At 43.1% G+C, this 17,232-nt stretch overlaps 1 protein-coding gene across 15 annotated transcripts in view; it reads right to left on the reverse strand.

The window, feature by feature from the left end:
* ubr5 (ubiquitin protein ligase E3 component n-recognin 5) overlaps window positions 1-17,081 on the reverse strand; it is a 29,391-nt gene extending 12,310 nt beyond the window's left edge. For 3 of the 15 annotated variants that reach the window (XM_037453072.2, XM_037453060.2, XM_037453065.2), the window contains exons 1-31: window positions 16,680-17,078; window positions 13,792-13,836; window positions 13,579-13,660; window positions 12,622-12,698; window positions 11,295-11,414; window positions 10,691-10,982; window positions 10,345-10,504; window positions 10,096-10,245; window positions 9,247-9,458; window positions 8,946-9,062; window positions 8,675-8,785; window positions 8,363-8,517; window positions 8,211-8,252; window positions 7,912-8,029; window positions 7,624-7,808; window positions 7,371-7,480; window positions 6,826-6,938; window positions 6,548-6,694; window positions 6,314-6,425; window positions 6,050-6,204; window positions 5,764-5,961; window positions 5,416-5,626; window positions 4,035-4,161; window positions 3,771-3,922; window positions 3,245-3,340; window positions 2,642-2,765; window positions 2,447-2,544; window positions 1,968-2,125; window positions 1,660-1,751; window positions 1,384-1,530; window positions 1,056-1,174 (exon numbers count right to left, since the gene is read on the reverse strand). In XM_037453072.2, coding sequence (XP_037308969.2) covers window positions 1,056-1,174; window positions 1,384-1,530; window positions 1,660-1,751; window positions 1,968-2,125; window positions 2,447-2,544; window positions 2,642-2,765; window positions 3,245-3,340; window positions 3,771-3,922; window positions 4,035-4,161; window positions 5,416-5,626; window positions 5,764-5,961; window positions 6,050-6,204; window positions 6,314-6,425; window positions 6,548-6,694; window positions 6,826-6,938; window positions 7,371-7,480; window positions 7,624-7,808; window positions 7,912-8,029; window positions 8,211-8,252; window positions 8,363-8,517; window positions 8,675-8,785; window positions 8,946-9,062; window positions 9,247-9,458; window positions 10,096-10,245; window positions 10,345-10,504; window positions 10,691-10,982; window positions 11,295-11,414; window positions 12,622-12,698; window positions 13,579-13,660; window positions 13,792-13,836; window positions 16,680-16,741 — 4,087 coding nt within the window. In that variant the 5' untranslated portion in view covers window positions 16,742-17,078. Of the gene's footprint in view, window positions 1-1,055; window positions 1,175-1,383; window positions 1,531-1,659; window positions 1,752-1,967; window positions 2,126-2,446; window positions 2,545-2,641; window positions 2,766-3,244; window positions 3,341-3,770; window positions 3,923-4,034; window positions 4,162-5,415; window positions 5,627-5,763; window positions 5,962-6,049; window positions 6,205-6,313; window positions 6,426-6,547; window positions 6,695-6,825; window positions 6,939-7,370; window positions 7,481-7,623; window positions 7,809-7,911; window positions 8,030-8,210; window positions 8,253-8,362; window positions 8,518-8,674; window positions 8,786-8,945; window positions 9,063-9,246; window positions 9,459-10,095; window positions 10,246-10,344; window positions 10,505-10,690; window positions 10,983-11,294; window positions 11,415-12,621; window positions 12,699-13,578; window positions 13,661-13,791; window positions 13,837-16,679 lie in introns of all 15 variants that reach the window. The other 12 variants (XM_037453067.2, XM_037453062.2, XM_037453064.2 and 9 more) reach the window with 9 other exon arrangements.
* Between the last annotated feature and the right edge of the window lie 151 nt (window positions 17,082-17,232).

A 17,232-nucleotide genomic window follows, 5' to 3' on the forward strand; every position in this document is an offset into this window, starting at 1 on the left:
ATAGGGCTGGGTGGTATGTAGGGCTGCAACAACGAATCGATGAAATCGATTAAAATCGATTATTAAAAGCGTTGGCAACGAATTTCATTATCGATTCGTTGTGTCGCGCGACTATTATGTTTGAGTATTAAAAGAAAGTTGCGCGCGCCGCGCAGAGCTGAGAAAAAAAAAGTTGCGCGCTCGCGCAGCAGAACAGAAGAAAAAAAGCTCCGGCCAGCAGAGCGTTGCTAAGAAAAATAAATAAAAAAGAGCAGAGCTGAGGTAAAGGAAAGACCATCGGAAAGACCCATAATACTGTTCTGAAACATGCGGAGGCAGAGAAACCAATGCGACCTAAATCCTCCCAGGTATTTCACACTGAAATGGGGGGTGCGGGTCCTAGCGGCAAGGGGGGGGGGTGCTGCGGTTGTCTTTGCAGCGCCAGTAGTTTTACGTTCTAATCGCCGCGCTCAACTTCAAGGTGTAACCTTTATTATTGTTCGGTCTGAAACAGCGCGCCCAGTGACGGATGGTGCAGCAATATTGTTGTCCGGGTGGAAATCAGGAGAAAGGTCGGTCCGGGATATTTTCGGGAGGGGCTTTGAAATTCGGGAGGGTTGACAGGTCTGATTGTAAGATATGCAAAAGCGACATGGCCTGGCACGGGAGCACCACGGCAATGCTTCATGATTTTGTGCCTAATATATTTAATTTGGCGGCTGTAAAGTATACATCATGCAATGTGTGTATGTTTTTTGTGTTGATCCATTTTATTTGCTTACTTAGGGATGTTCAAGGAGCAATCTGTTAGTGCAAAACATATTTAGAAAGTGCACAGTCAGTTCTATTTTTCAATAAAGGGTTGGAAATTAATGTTTTTACATTTTTTTATCCGATTCATCGATTAATCGAACAAATAATCGACAGATGAATCGATTATTAAAATAATCGTTAGTTGCAGCTCTAGTGGTATGGCCAAAAATCCATATTGTTATGGCGTAACACCGGTATGAATGGTACGTGAGAAATTCATACCGTACTAAATTCTTATATCTTTATGTTCAACCAGAACCTACCCTCTGCGTTTGTAGCCTTGCGATTCCTGTCCTCTCTGATGCGTGGTGGTCTGTACTGACAGTGCTCAACACTCTGCCTGGCAACAGTCTGCACCAGGAACAACAATATATGCTCTCCCCTGCAGATAGGACAGAAAAACGATTATGTTAGAAATATCACTTCTACCTTGCTTGCACATTATCATGCAGCTTCTGTGTCCAAATAACTCAATCAAGCTGATTTCAGCAAGAAATGCCTCATGTGTTTTGCTAATTATGAAGTACACAAAAGACAGAACCCTGGTGGATGACATGCAGATTAAAGCCAGAGGGAGTAAAGTGGCCTTACCTGCTGTTGGGTGTTGTGACGAGGTTGGTGGTTGTGAGTAACCTGTACAGCAGATCCAGACGGGCGGCCTTCTGGCCGGCGATCAGCGTCTTACATTTACATTTCTCCCAACAGTCACAGTATGCTGTGGGAGAGGTCCTCTTCAGCCTGGAAGAGAACAGCAGCGAAGTTAGGATAATAGTGTTAAATTCAATGCAATCGGGAGAAACCGACGGTAAGACGGATGTAAACCGTTTACAAAGATTTACTGAGGCCACGCTCAAAACTAGGACCTACTTGCAGTCATGTCCTTTGTGACACACCCTTGCACACTCAGTGCAGCAGCAGAGGGACTCGAGCAGACCGCAGGTCCGGCACTCAAAGATGTCCTAAGTGCAAAGTCATTGTGATGAAAAAGACCAATGTACCAACTTTTATTCAAACTAAATATTCATGTTCATGCACATTTCAGCTAATAAATGTTAAAAGACTTTACCATGACTTATCCATAACTTATTTTTTGATATTTGATCAGGTTTTCAGTTACTCTTTACTCTCTTTGACCTGAAATTCAAGAAACAAATGTATCTGGTCATTGACCTGACCTGGTTAATGTGCTCAGCTCCGGTCCAAGTGAAACTGCAGGTGTCGTTGCAGCAGAGAACATAGAGGGGCGAATCATCAGGGTTGGTACCCAAGGGGCAAATCATTTCCGTGAACACAGTATCTGCATCTTCCTTCTCTGCAATGCCCGGGTCACCCACTGTGTCAGACATTTGGAGGAAAATATGTAAACGGGAGGAATGTCAGTTACAACATAGCTAGCTGTTGTACGCAGGGCAGCTAAATAGGTCAGAATTTCACATAACTCGCAGATGACCCCCCAATGTCCGAGCTGTTACCTCACCCCCTTTAAAATACATCAGATTCACTAAAAAAAAAAAAATATGTTGAGAGGTGGTGGCTAGTCCAAACATCAGTATAATTTGAACGATACTAGGCAGGCATTTAAATACAGGTCTGCAAACATTAACCATTCAAAAATGAACATTTTTTAAAACCCAATGAGAATGTATTAACTAACCCTTGGACATTTTCTGAGCAGCCTCCAGTACAGTGATGGCTGCCGGGTAAGCTCTTCCGCTGACTGCCAGCATGAAGGGGGTCATTCCACGGGCATCCCTGTCAAACAGCAACATGAGGGACAGAAAAAGAAGGGTAAGAGCATTAGCTATGTACAGTAAGCTCTGAGAAGTATGATAGAAGTAGAAAAGCGTACTTTGCAGAGAGTAGCTCCCGTAGGTGTGGCCTCAGAACAACACTGTCACACATCAGCTTCAGGATCAGGTGGGCATTGGCCTTCCTGTCTTTAGATTCAACCACTGATGGCTCGGTGGACGGCCCTGTTGAAGTGGAGGGCAAAGCATGATGTCACATAGAACCTATTTAGAGAGAACAATCTGAAGCTTTGTTTCTCTGAAGTCTTCTTATGAACGTCATATCTAAAAACACTGACTAGTCAGTCGAAACTTTAAGCTCCAATAAAAAACCAATGCAACTTAACCAAAATAAGCAAAATTATTTTCTGTGTCCCAAATACATGCTATACATCATTTATGATTCCAAGAAGGTTTTGAGTTATGTGGCGTGTTAAAAAAAAAAGGTAGGGAAATGATGCAAACTATTCTACCACAATGCAATGCCCAAAGGAAGCAGAAGCTTTTGCTTACAGCTGGAAAGTTTGAAATTGTGTGTGTGGTAGAATAAACAACTATTACATCTTAAACATTAAAATAAAATATTTTTGATTACGTGGTATGACATGTGCGCGCTATATGCGTAGAACCAGTTAGCGGCCCCTTCTAATGAAGATGTAATGTACCTGGGATGGTGGAGGTGCTGGGTCCCTGGCTCGTCCCAGTGGAGGCGGTGGTGAGTGAACCCACAGCTGGGGCTAGAATGAAGTCAATGTCACCGTCTGTTGGATAAATAAAAAAATTGTATTTCAGTTTAAGAGACAGGGAGTTAAATCAACAGTTTTGTAAAACTGTCTTTGGAAGGACATCTGCGGCAAAACTCAAGAGGCTGCCCTGATGTGGGTGGCGTGTTACAATGCGCCAGTGAGACGATGAAATACATATTGCCAAGTTCTGTTTTAAGGGTCGCAAAACACAACACGAGTTTATAATCTTTTCAGTCAGTCAGGATTGTCCAACTTCAGAAATTGTCCACATGCGCCGGACTGCACTGTGGCAAAAGTAGAGAAAGGGTTTTTGTCTTTAACGCCTTGTTTTGACACCTCCACTGTACGAAATCAGTGGTTTCATTAATATCTTGTTTTCTACAGTTTTATCTGAAAGTTTTTTTTTGAATATCCTAATTTTACAATCTTGTACAGATGCACTGACCAGGATCCATGGGTGGAGGGTCAGGGACCCAACTTGGTGGGGCAATGGGCGGAGAAACGGGGTCTTGGTGGTCGCTGGATGACGGGCCGGACTCGTGACGACCGAGACCTGCAGCTCTCAGAGACCTCCGCATCATCTCCCTCAGCCGAAGTCTGGTGAAAGCACATGAAAAGAAAACATGGGTCTGAAATCAAGACCAGCACTGTTGCTTAAGCATATTACTTTAGGTGGCCGTGTGCAAAAACAGCATAAATGAGAATTTACCCTCTGCTGCTGGAAGAGCCCGTCCGATTCCCAGAACTGTTGCTTGAGACCACGGAGATGGCGTTGGCAATTGCCTCCACAGCAGATAGACGCTCTGCAAATGTGTTTCTCTCCGACCTTTCAGCTTCTGGAACAAAACGGCACGGTCACATTGAACGGAAAAGAGACTAGGGGAAACAGGTAATCAAATTGACACCGCATCAGGATGGCATAAGGGCCGCAGAGAGCCTTTACATCTTCCCAGAGTTCTTACACATTTTGACCAATGGATTTCCATGACATTTCCATGACCAAAAATGTTGGGAAATCTCGGTGTATACATGAAAAAGTGAGAAAATGTAATATTTAAACTAACCATGAGAATTCGAAAGCATAGTGTTTCCCCCACAATTCAATTAGGCCCCGTTTTTTAATGTTTACAATTATCCACTATGGATGAGTTATCGATTGAGTTTTTCCTGATACCAGGGCTAAAATTAAAACATACCGGTGCCTAAACGGTTAACAGAACAGAATTTGTGTCTGCAGCTCAATGACAAGCACCGGAGGAAGGCCTCTACACCCTCTGTTTACAACTTGGAACTGCCGCCAGCAGACGACAGCGCGCGTCAGAAAATGTCGGTGTTGCATACGGAGCCAGCGGCCAAAGAGACGTGCTGTGTGGTGTGTAGCTTCGCTAGCAGTCGCCCTCTGATGGGGTTCCTGTAGTAGCTTTGCTAGCAGCGCCACACTGACATTTAATGCCATTATCGCATTTTTAAAATCTCTAATGTTTTGCCTCCACATTACTTTCATTCTGCTCGTCCCGGGGTCTTTGTTTGTCGTAACTCATGACATCCACTTTTCCACATGTAGCCAACCATCATATTATTATTATTATTATTATTATTATTATTATTATTATTATTATTATTATTATTATTATAATAATAATAATAATAATTATAACCGGTTGAATGTAAAAATATAAATTCTCATGACTTTTCCAGATTTTAAATGACCGTACTAACCCTGTCTTCCACTGCAAACTAAAGACACACCTCTTCAGACTATACTTTGACTAAAACACTGACAAATTGTAGCACTTAAATTGTACTTATAATGGCTCTTATCTATAACAAGTTGTAAAACTGCTTATTTGATGAAATTGCACTTTGTTGTTCTTCGTTTGTACCTCTACAGTTGAAATGCACTTATTGTAAGTCGCTTTGGATAAAAGCGTAAATGACATGTTAAGTAGATGGAGAAAAAAAATCATTTGTTCTTGGGATAGAAAAATCATTATTTTCTTTAGACTTTCTAAAAAGGAAGGCAATGCCCAAAACTTGGAGCCAAGGGGAAGAAATGTGACAAACTAAAAGTGGCTAAAGCGCCTGCTTACCTTCCTCCTCTTTGGTCTCCTTGTTGCTAACAGGGAAGCACACAGAGACGGCCGCGTGAAGGATGTTGCGGTTCCCATCGCAGCGATGATCCAAAAGGGCTCGGAGGGTCTGGCCGCCCTGATCCAACAGGAAAGCCTGCTCAAGGTTCACCAGGTACAGCCGGCACGCCTCGTAGTCACAACGCAGAACGTGCTGCATCAGAGTCTGTTTCTAAAGGGCACATAGACGAGTATTGATTATTGCCACTTATTTGAACAGTTTTGGTCCTTCAGTCGGATTTATGGGTAGAAAAGGATAGAAGCAGATTTTTATTTTTACATTGCATTCATAAAAAAGGTTGCGTTTACCTCGACAGCCATAATAATAATAGCAGCTTTCTTTTTAATTGTAGAGTTAGAGGGGAGGTTGGCAAGAGAGTGCACTCCCATTCCCAGGCTGTTTATAGGAGGCAGGTCCAACCAATCAGGATCTCGAATTCCACCCATGCAATCTTTAGCCATAGGGTAGATTGTACCGTTTCCATCTCGAAGGATGATGGGAGATTCCTGGGAGGAAAATAATATTTTTGATTTGTATACAACAATGCCTGTGCTAAAACCCCCAAAACATGTCACATTAGGGAGATTATCTCACCTGTCCTGCAGTAAAAATGGCAACATTGCGCTCACTCTGGCCCAGGAAGGCCAAGTTGCTGGTGGGGAAATTATTCTCCTGTTCGGCTTTGCCTGTGGCCAGGTCAAAGATACAGTACCTCACCCAGTTACCGGTTTTTAGCACTGCGTGAACTCCTGGGGGATTGAGAAATGTGTACGGGTTGGAAATAAAAATATACACACCTACAAATACATTCATTGAAAAACTATCAAGGATACAAACGGAATGAAAACAAAGGCTTACCTTTGGAGTCAACATTCACAGCCAGAATCTCAGCTTTTTCTGGGATACAAAGCTTTTTAGGTGTGCGCTGAAAACAATCGGGAACTTTAGGAGTCCCACCAGTTTTGACCACCTGTCATTAAAAAAAAAAAAAGGTTGAATCAATATAAATGAGAGGCTCTCGCCTGTACTACAAACAGAATAAATGCGAAAACTGCAATAAAGACGGACAATTGGATGATTTAATGCCTCTACCTGTAGCTCATCTATTCTCAAGAGCCTGCAGTCCTGCAACAGGGATGATGGGTCAGAGTCGGTGGGAGCAGCAGTGGTCTGGTTATTCATGCTACTGGATGTCCCTGGAAACTTCACAGCTACATACGCGCCATCCACTTTAAGTACCTAGGACGTAGCATGAAAGTAATGCGTTGTGAAATATCAGAACAAAATCAGGGATAACCAGCATTACTAAGACATTATTGGATTTGCAAACACTGATTGTCCACGCACCACCACATTTCAGATGTACCCACCTTTCCCACAGGAACATTTTTAACGTCCTCCACAAACACCACCTCTCTGAGCGGCCACTGCTCCTCGTTCACCTTCTCCTCCTCTTTGGGAGCTGGGGTGGAACGCCTTCGCTCTGTCGACAGCAAGACATACTGACAATTAATGCTTTGATTACAGGATAAGCAGACACAAAACTTAGTTTTCACATCTAGTGATTAAATATAGTGCGGCATCATACACTCGACTAGGACGGTAACAATATTCTGGTGACCAGGTGTACTAGGGAAAATGAAATATCAACACAGACATCCGAGCTGTAGGGCTCGTATAATAAGGAGTGGGGGAAAAAAAAAAAAACAGCTGGCCATACACAGGAAACCAGGCAGGGAAAAAAGAAATGTGCTGATAAAAGTCTGCGCACCATCTGTTTCAAAGTTGAAGGAGTAATGAGAGCGTAGAGTGAGGAAGAAATTGGTTCTGTGCCTGGAAGATGGAGAGGAAAGTTGAGAGACAAGTGTTGTTGTGAGACCTAGAGGTCGAGAGGGAGAGAGAGAAGCTGACGTACTGTAGGGCAGCGAGGCACTGCTAGCTATGGAGGAGGTATCACTGCAGGTAGATGCCGGGGAGGGAGGAGGACCCATCTCAGTCTTCACCAGCTCTGGCTTGGTCTCCGTCCTACGCATTGAGAGACAGATCAATTTCTACTTTCTGCTACCACAGGGACTGAAGTCTATGTCTGCCAGTTGTGGTTAAAATTGTAATTAAATTAAATTATGGAAGAATATGCAAAAATGCATTGTCTACAAAATGCTACCGACTTGATTTCCTGGGTCTTCGTGGTCTTCTCCATGTTCTTGAGGCTCTCTGGTGAGCGCAGCTGGAACCGGCAACTGTCGTTCATGTTCCAGACGGACTCCAACAGGACGCCCACTTTGGGAATCCCAGCATTGACAGAGAAGGCCACGGCGCCGGCGTGGTAGAGGGGGTTATTCCTCAAGCACACCTGAGGGAGGGTAAATGGATTTGAAACAAATGTAACCTGGACTGTTGAAGAAACATCTCAAGACAAACCTATAAAAAGCATTCTAAATATACAAACGACTTACCTGTGTTCCCACGGTGATGTTTGGTATCGAGGAGATGCCAGCGCTGGACTTAGGCTTTTTGTTCTTGGCTCTGGCCTTTTCAAGCATCTTCTTCCGTTGACTAAAAGGCACAACACCCCTGCACACGGACGACAAGCAGTGAGACATTGGTACTTTTCTGTGACGTAAAACATGTGTAACTTTTAATTAACAAAGACATTCATATAGTAGCCTCTGGTAAAAGTCACAATTAAGCACTCAACAAAAAACGCAGAATGTTCCCCCATCAATAACCGTGTGAAAAAGAAAAGTGTAATAACCTATTGTTTTGCGTGTGACTTTGATGAACACTCCCGCTACACCTGTCAGGATAACAATGTTATGGCAATATTCGGGAGGCAATGTTATTGTTAAAAACATAGAATAACAATTCTGTTCAATGTGATGTCATTCAAAACGTTTCCCATCTCACCACCAGTAGAGGCTACTCTCCAACTGAGCACATGTGTAGAGCGCGCAGCAGTGCAGCGACACCATACGTTCCCCCTGCAGCTCAGGGAATGCCTGAGCACTGTGCTCCAGCTTAGAAGCCACTGTGCTCAGTGTGTCGTCCACCCAGGTTGCCACCTGTAACACACACACAAACGCACGCACGCACACACGCGTTAATAAACCATTTACAAGGACGACTGATTAATCACTTTAGAAACATGTCACTTATAGTTACACAACTTAGTGCTGCTACCAAAAATGAAGCACACATGTTGTCAAGACAACAATCTACCTTGTTGGTTTCTGTGGCTACAGTGGCTCTGATGCTATTGGCAGACAATAGGGTGATCTTCTCATTGGCCAAGCCCAGGAAAGACACCCGCGGGTGGTGAACGGAAGAACTCTGACGGAACAAACAGAAAAGTGAAATACAATACATGTTCTTGCAATTCAACATGCTACGATAACAGGTAGAGGCACATTGCAATTGGCTACAAAAATAGTTAGACGTTATTGTGCAGTTTATTCCAGGTCATTCCATTCACATAGGTTGAATTCTCCACCTGAGCATTCCTGTAGGGTTCAGGGTCGCTCCACTTCCACTGATACAGCTCTCCTTTGGAACTGACAGCCACCAACTCTGAAAACATGGCACCGATGCTCACAAACTTCACACCATCCTATGAAAGAAAAAATTAAAGGTCTCAGTCTCCAAAGAAATTCATTTTTCTACTCGCGAATCAGCAATCAAGTCGCAGCAACATCTCATGAGGGAAAACGGAAATAGTCAAAAACCCAAATGCAACGTAAAAGGTGTGTATTCCTCTGTTCTTAAATAAGCATTTATGCTTGCGCTTCTCCCACCTTGTCAGGCCACCACTGGAGCTCCTCTCCCAAGGAGACAGGGCTCTGGACCGGAATGTTCTTCTTGTCCAAGCTGGGCTCGCCCTCGCGGCTGGTGGAGCCTCGCTCCGCGTCGAACGTGGCCCCATCCAGCCACCGGCGCTCGCGCAACCTCAACACGGACTCGCGCTCGCGCAACAGCTCAGAGTCGCGCTCTAAGGGAAGAAGGAGAACTGGTATGCAATAAGGTCACACCAGCGAGATAGAAGTAAGCCACTCTCTGGGAAAGACCCATCAACATAGTTTTAAGGGGAGAGAGAGAGCGAGAGAAAGATGGGATTCCTTAGAACCTAATTTGCTGTGCTGAAGATTGAGGGGGGAGTTTAAACTATACCGGGGAGTGAGTCAGTTTGCACACTCATGTTAGCTGTGAGGTAGAAGAGGAAGTGGCTGGGCGGAAAGAAAGCATGCATATGGGCTAAAAGTGGGCTAGGCAGGGTTTTAGAATAGATTGCCTTAAAGGGTCCCTGTTACGATATGGGGGACCTAGCGGGCCTTTCTCAGAGAGATCACAGTATGTAAAACAGCCGTGCAGCATACAACACCAAACATTTAAAGCCAGTAACACCAAACAAATTACTCAATACATTTAGCAAAGGGGAAAATCTTATTTGTATTTCCTTCACAAGCTATTTCCGTACAAAAAACGTACAAAAACCAATTAATCAACTTGTTGAAATTTCATCTGTGGTAAAACTGAAAAATTTGCTATCAAAGCTCCAGCCTCAGAACGAAAGACACCGGAGGCGCGGAAAATCTCTCCAACAACCTGCTTTTTCTTCACTAGTCAGAGAGGAGTTGTCAAGTTACCTCTGGAGGATCCCAGGCGTGACAGCGAGGAGCGTCTAAAAGAGGGGTAGCCAAAGTAGCTGATTTCCTCAGAGAACATTGCATCAGCATCAATAATCACACTGGGGTGGGCGGAGTGAATGTCTGCATCCAACAAGGACATCAGATCCTCTGTATGGGACCAAAAGAACAAAAGGATGCAGAGCTCACACACAGAACACAATTTTTCTTAAAATAACCTTTTTGTTATTGTTAGCATTTTTGACAAACCTCCAGGCAGATAGGACTCGCTGGCTGTGTCGTCTCCATCATCTCCGTCTTCATCATCCCGGCTCAGCAGGTTGTTGACGGCGAGGTTGACATCAAGGTTGGTCCGCTGGAGTTCCCTAATGATCACACTTCTGGACTTGCCCTGAAGGACTACCTGGGCCTAGCAAAAAGGACCACTACGTATTAGAAACACATTTAGATTGACACTTGTGATTGGCATGTACAACTGGCGTTAACTGGACCATTAGTTCCAGCACAGAAATGGCCATAAAACCATTTGGTTGTTTATGTCTTCCAAAGAAAAGACACACGTATATACATTAACACACACATACACGCACGGTACCTGAGTGATAAGTTCTTCAGGGATGACCGAAGCTGGTATGACCGGTTGAGGCTGACTACCCAGCAGGCCCGAACCACGGTCCCTTCCTGTACGGATCACCCTGGTCTGTCTGCGGGAATCACGCGCTGCCGTCGACGACCTCCCCGACGTGCCACCGCCTCCGCCTCCACCACCAGTGCCGCCACTGCCGCCACCACCACTACTACTGCCACCCCCGGCTCCGCCTCCCCCAGCTCCACCTCCACTTCCGCCTCCTCCGCTGCCTCCGTTCACACCAGAGCTCCAGCGACTCCTGTCACATACAGCGCAAGGCCATGTGGTCAGATAAAATTCATGTGATACAATATGATGAAAGCATTATGTATAAATTCTGTTTTAATTGTCATTTGATTCCTGTTAAACTTTAACCACCAATGATCAAAATGAGTATTAATAAGAGCCAATGAAAGCAGCCGTACCCTTCAATGTATGTCATTTGGTGGAGACAATTTATTACATTTTACAGCACCTTCAGGTTCTCTCCTCAGAACGACAAACAGAGTGGGGGAATACAGCTCTGCTCTCCAAACAAAGCTTTCACAGGGTCAACTCTTCAAGAACTTACCCCAGGGTGTTGCCTGCCAGTCTGCCCAGTGTGTCAGAGCCAGACAGGAACCAGGGCGGATCACTAGTCCTGCCTGGCCTGGAGCTCCTTCCTGTCCCTGAACCACTGCTCAACTTTGAACTGGAAACAAATGATGGAAGATCAGTTACATATCTACATGGGTCCTACACAGGTCCAAAAACAAAAGAATGCAATTTATTGACTGGGTTAACAGAACCCAATTTCACCCATGGTCTGCTCAATTACAGCCCTTTGTATCAGGAGTGATTTTCTCGCTTTACTGGTATATTGGAAAAAGGGTGGTGGGCAACCATGACACTAGCCTGGCAACACCCATGGGAATCGGAATTGGCAACTCCCTGCTGGGGTATTTTAACAGCTTTCTCCTACTTCAACTTTTCTTATATCTTCTTATGGAATGCCTTTGACCAAAAGTAGTTTACTTGAATGTTGTTAACTAATGTGCTGTTAATATAATGGGTATAAAATAAGTTTTGCTGGGAAATAAATACTTAGCAGTTAGAGTTAGTTCTGTTTTGACACCCATCATTAGTAGGGTTGGGTACCAAGAACCGGTACCAACATCAGGAAGTCAATAAATCGAGACAAACAAGCAGCGTCAATCAGACCAAAACGCTTTTCAATACTTGTGACATATCTTTAGTTCCTGCACAATGAGCATGCATCTAAAATTAAATGATTAATCTTCCGCAAAATTCCATTGAACTAATAGATACACTTCCAGCTAGAGTATACTGTAAACAATGAATATATTGTTCATAGTTTGAAGTTAAAAGCCATAGTTTAATGAAGTTATTTATATTTACAGTATTGTTTAAACAGTTAATCTATTGTTCAATTTGGAGAAAAGAACGACCTTGACATTAAAAAAACCTCCATCGTTATTTTAGTATCACTATCGTTTTAAAAGTACCGGTTTAGCACCAGTATCAGATAAAACCCAAACGATACACATCCCTAATTATGAGACATTCATTTAATTGGGAATTGTGAACCAACACAAATAACGAGCAGCTAATTAGAATAACATAGTATTTTGATTAAATTGTACAAACGATAAAAGGAACTGGCTTTCAGAAAGGATTTCTTGTCGTGAAGATTGGAATAAAACCTGAAGGATAAAAGCATCTGAGGTGAGAATAACTTGCGCATCATAATCCCCCCCCCCCCCACTCCAAAGTACCCCTCAGACACACAGCTCCTGAGTATTGTTCTACGATGGAAATCATGCCCAACAGACTCACACTCGACCGAGAGGCAATACAACAGCAACCGATCAAATCTTAAAAAGATGTCTCTCACTCACACATCGCCGCCATCCGGTTTGCTGAGCTCCAGGCGGTCGGGCTGGACAGCGAAGCTGATTCTGCACACGCGTCCATCCTAAAAGAGGCATTTATGGTTTGCAATGTCACACGTTTGAGAATTAACTAAGTTTGAGATTTGAGATTGAGAGGGTGAGGTGATCCAAATAGGAATTTGAAACATGTACCCAGGTAAATATGTGTGTGTGTGTGTGTGTGTGGACCTGCTGTGCACTGCGGGGAGTGGACAATTGTAAAAGTGAAGAAAACGTTGGTATGGGGAAACACTGGACTCCATACTCGTCCTTGAGAACTTGTATGCCGCAAAGTGCTGACTTAAATTCAAACACACGAAATGAGGCCAACTACTGTTAAAAACGGATTAGCCTTATTGAAGATTGCCAGACAAATCCGCTACGGACGGATTCGCAGGTGCAATTTGGTGGGTGGTGTCCTAAATACAAACACAAAATGTATGAAATTCAGTCAAAGGTGATGCCTTGCACGGATTAGAGACATGGTTGCTTTTGAATTAAATCGCTTATTAGCAGTACCAATTTTTCCGTTAGCTCCCGCGGTCAACCGCGCTTGCGTGGTGACCCACATGATTTGTTTTTCTAATGGCAGGCAATCTACCAGCACTGCCTTGGCAATGGAGCGGTCGATAGCGATGAACCTATTGGGAACCCCTGATCTACAAAATAAAAATAATTCTCTACTGCTTTCGTCCCGATGGGCGCACACACAGATATGTGCCCGTACACATGTGCAAACTGTAAACCTGGGGGGGAAACTCTGCTAATGTTTTCAAAACTAAAAGGCTGATGTCATCCAATATTATTGTCTGGGTTTGAATCTAAATGCAATACAATACTTAAATACAATAAATATTCATTATGAACTATAACCTATAGCAAGGGTTTTGTTAATGCTGATGATGTTATGTCTCATAGCATTACCTCAAGGAGAAATCCGGCATGGTTTGGACCAACAACACACTGTTTTAGGGTGGCCTGCTCCAGCAGACTAAGGTGCGGATGACTGCATTAGAAAAGTGTGGTAGGAGGGAGGGACGACAAAGACAAATGAGACAATAGAGAATTAGCATTAAGAAAATCATATTTACAACAATTTATCAAATTATGAAAGTTTCAACAGAGACACAAACTTGCCTGTTATAGCTGTACTTGTTGAGTTTCTCCGAGACCTCGCGGAGCCTGAAAAGGAGATAAAGTGTATTTTATTGAAAGACCAAGTAATACAGATGGATGTATGCTATTCAGAAATGCAGGACCCCCAAAAAGGTGCATCTCAAATTGCTTTCAACTTGTCTGCATCTTTTCAATTGTTCTGATAAACCACAGGAACTACAGGACATGTAGAATATATCACTTAAAAAAACATAACTCAATTTCCAAATAAATATGAGGCAAATTAGGATTATAGCATCAACGCTTAATCAAAAGTATCAAATGATTCCATGGGGCAAAAATGGCTTAAAAGATGGGATTGTTTTGCTTCCCTGATCAGGTGACCAATGGCAGGATATCAGAGGTCACAGTAGTGGGTGTGATTCCACTGGCAAAATCTAGGGAAATTGAAGCATTTGCCTCTGGTCATTGACAAGCATGTCAATGGTTCAGGGTAATGATTTTTCCCCCACTGTTGGTTTTGTATATATAAAGAAGCAGATATTGCAGTATCCATGACCCTTAATTAGCTTTAAAAAACTGTCTCAAATATTGTCTCCGCAATCCGGTCACAACAGGGATCCACAAATCCAGAATCCAAAAGTGGATAATAAAACGCTGTTTTAAAAGTATTAAGCGTTTTAGAGGAGAATGTTATAATCAGTGGTTACATGTGTCTCACACCAATGCTCCTCATCTTTATACATTAAACAATTATTTGGAGTTTCCCCCCCCGAAGATCTTTTTTTATATGGATGAGTCCAGACTGTTTAGTGCTTATCCAGGCCATGGTAGGATCATATTTAGGTATAGCGTATAGCATTGTCCATATAGAAAATGAGTAAGAAGAAAAAAGTAATACTGTCTCACTAAAAAATGCAAAGCAAGTGTTGTACCAAAATCACACATTATATAGCAAAATATAGCAAACTACACAATCAAAGATTTCTATTCACCAAACATACTAAACTACACATGTGGTCCAATACGTTTTGTATTGCGATTTGTGTCAAGAGCCATTAATTAACCCTCAACCCAGTTGTTCATCATAGTCATCTTGAATTTATACTTTATTTATACTTGCAAACCATTTACTCTGCGTGGACTCTCACTACACTCAGATATAAGATCACTGAGGGCATCTGTTCTGAGGAATGACCTAACTGAATATCAAGGACGAAAAGAAGACGAACAATACAGGGAGGTAAAAAATGTACTAATGTAATATCCAGGTCAACCATTTGCAAAACTACCCATCAAACAAATGACCCCACTGTAGGCAGGACACAAAGTCTCACTAAAGGACAGCAACAAAACGTATTAAAAATGTATTGTGCTACAGGGGAAAGCTATTTGTTATTGTACGGTGCTAAATGCATATGTAAAAGCAGAACTCGGTGAGGTTCAGCATAACCCAACTGCACCTGGTTGAGGAAATCTGACCGGAAATTCATGCCAGCCATTGCTTTACATGCAGCATTTTACCTTCAGATGGAGGCACTTATCTGCTTTGACAACTGCTTACTTCATGGGGAAGAGAGGGACCCCCCCCCCCCTGCAGCACATGGTGACTTTTTCAACAACCAGCAGAGAAACGGAGCCCGCCTGTCAGTTGCACCAAAAGCTGCCCCCCCCCCCTCCACAGAGCCAGACAGTACACTAACCTGTAAAAAGCATTGGCAAACTGCGCCTATGACCAGTGCAAGGTCGTTCTAAAAACATTTCTCAACATTTGTGTATGTAGAACAGCTCATTAATCAGTTCAATCTCAATGGATGATATAAATAGGTTCAGGATAAACCACATGTTGTGCCGAAAAACAGGTCTCATGCTTTTCATCGAATTATTTTCCCCAACTACTGCAGTCCAAGGATCTCTATAGTTTCAACATGTTTCGAACTAACCTGCATGAAACAATGTGATGCATGCCAGTAGCATGTCACCACTAACAATTTTGTTTGCAATTGAATTATCGGTCCCGAGAATGCTTCAAGTATTTGGTTAACAGTAAATAAATAAAGTGCAATATCACGTGCACGTTGATGAGTACAGAATCGATGATAGAGACTTTATAAGCCTCGGCTGGTACCTTTTACTAAAGTGGATAACAGGATTACTGTGAATGCAATGTTGCTAACTGTGCTTCACTGCATATTTTAGATATTTATCTCGGTACGCAATGTTCAAAAAATGTACAATTGGGAAATCATGGTATCCGACTGTGTGTGCAGGTAAATGGTGCCGCCAAACCTTCGAAAATAGTACTATGCCAAATAAGAACATTGGCGTTGAACAAATATTTGGCTTTGTCAAGAGCGTGGCAGCGAATTAGCTTGCTAGCACTAGCTGCTAGCTATCAGTTAGCTGACGTTAGCTACTTCATTGATCACTTAATCCACGAGACACCTACAAAATAAACACTGACATACGTCAAATGAGTGCATGCGTGATTTGAACACAAAAACTTCCATCTTTTCAACAACGTTGTGTTTTGCGACCCTTTCCCTCTCTTTTCCCCATCCCCCAACCCGCATTGTCTGTCTCAACTTTGACTGAGAGCCAATCCTTCCAGAGAATCAAGGAGAGAGCCTGCTAGTGTTGGCTAACGTTAGTCGTACGATGTCCAGTTAACGGGTTAGCATCTAGCTAGCACTGGACCGACTGTTTAGCTAGCAGTACGCTAACGAGGATTGTTCGGGAGCCGGGCCTGGTTTCGGCCCCGGGGGGGGGTATTTAAATTATTTAAACACGAGTGAATACGCATGGCAATGTCAACATTTTTTGTAATAACAATATCGAAATGTATATACCATACCCCGCACGTAAGTACTGAATTAAATTATTATTTTCCACAGGCCGCAACAAAATACCTGTCATTGAGCTGATCCTCTGTCCCCGGCAACGGGTGAACCACGAAGTGTATAGATGTCATGGGGTCAATCCAAAGTCACACACAGACGTGTGAAAGATGTGAAAATTGTTGTTCTTTCGATGACTGTATATATGTTGATTCATATGAATCGTTTTAATGGCGAAAACCCTCGAGTTTAGATCCCAGCCTCCTCACCCACACGCCGCCATCTTAACTCTACCAAGCTTCTTCTCTTCCACTCCGCTGGTTGGACCCCGAGCACAAACAGGAAATGTGTTAAAGTGGACGGGATTGGCCTCAAGAAGAAAGGCAAGATTACTGTAATCACAAAATACTACACTTTCACACTCCAACGTCTTTGTTCTCAACCGTTTCGGCCAATGCATCTGCGTTTGTTTGCACTGGCTGCCGTTCTTTTTAGGTCCGTTATTGTACCACAACGGCCAAAGACAGGATGACGTATTGTTAGGGACTCTTTATTGTCAGGACTCTTTACCTGCTAAAACAACAGAAAAGCTAGGACAATAGCATTTAAGTTAAAATATTGACAA

The sequence above is a fragment of the Pungitius pungitius genome, chromosome 11 (assembly GCF_949316345.1).
Source record: "Pungitius pungitius chromosome 11, fPunPun2.1, whole genome shotgun sequence".
Classification (NCBI taxonomy): domain Eukaryota; kingdom Metazoa; phylum Chordata; class Actinopteri; order Perciformes; family Gasterosteidae; genus Pungitius; species Pungitius pungitius.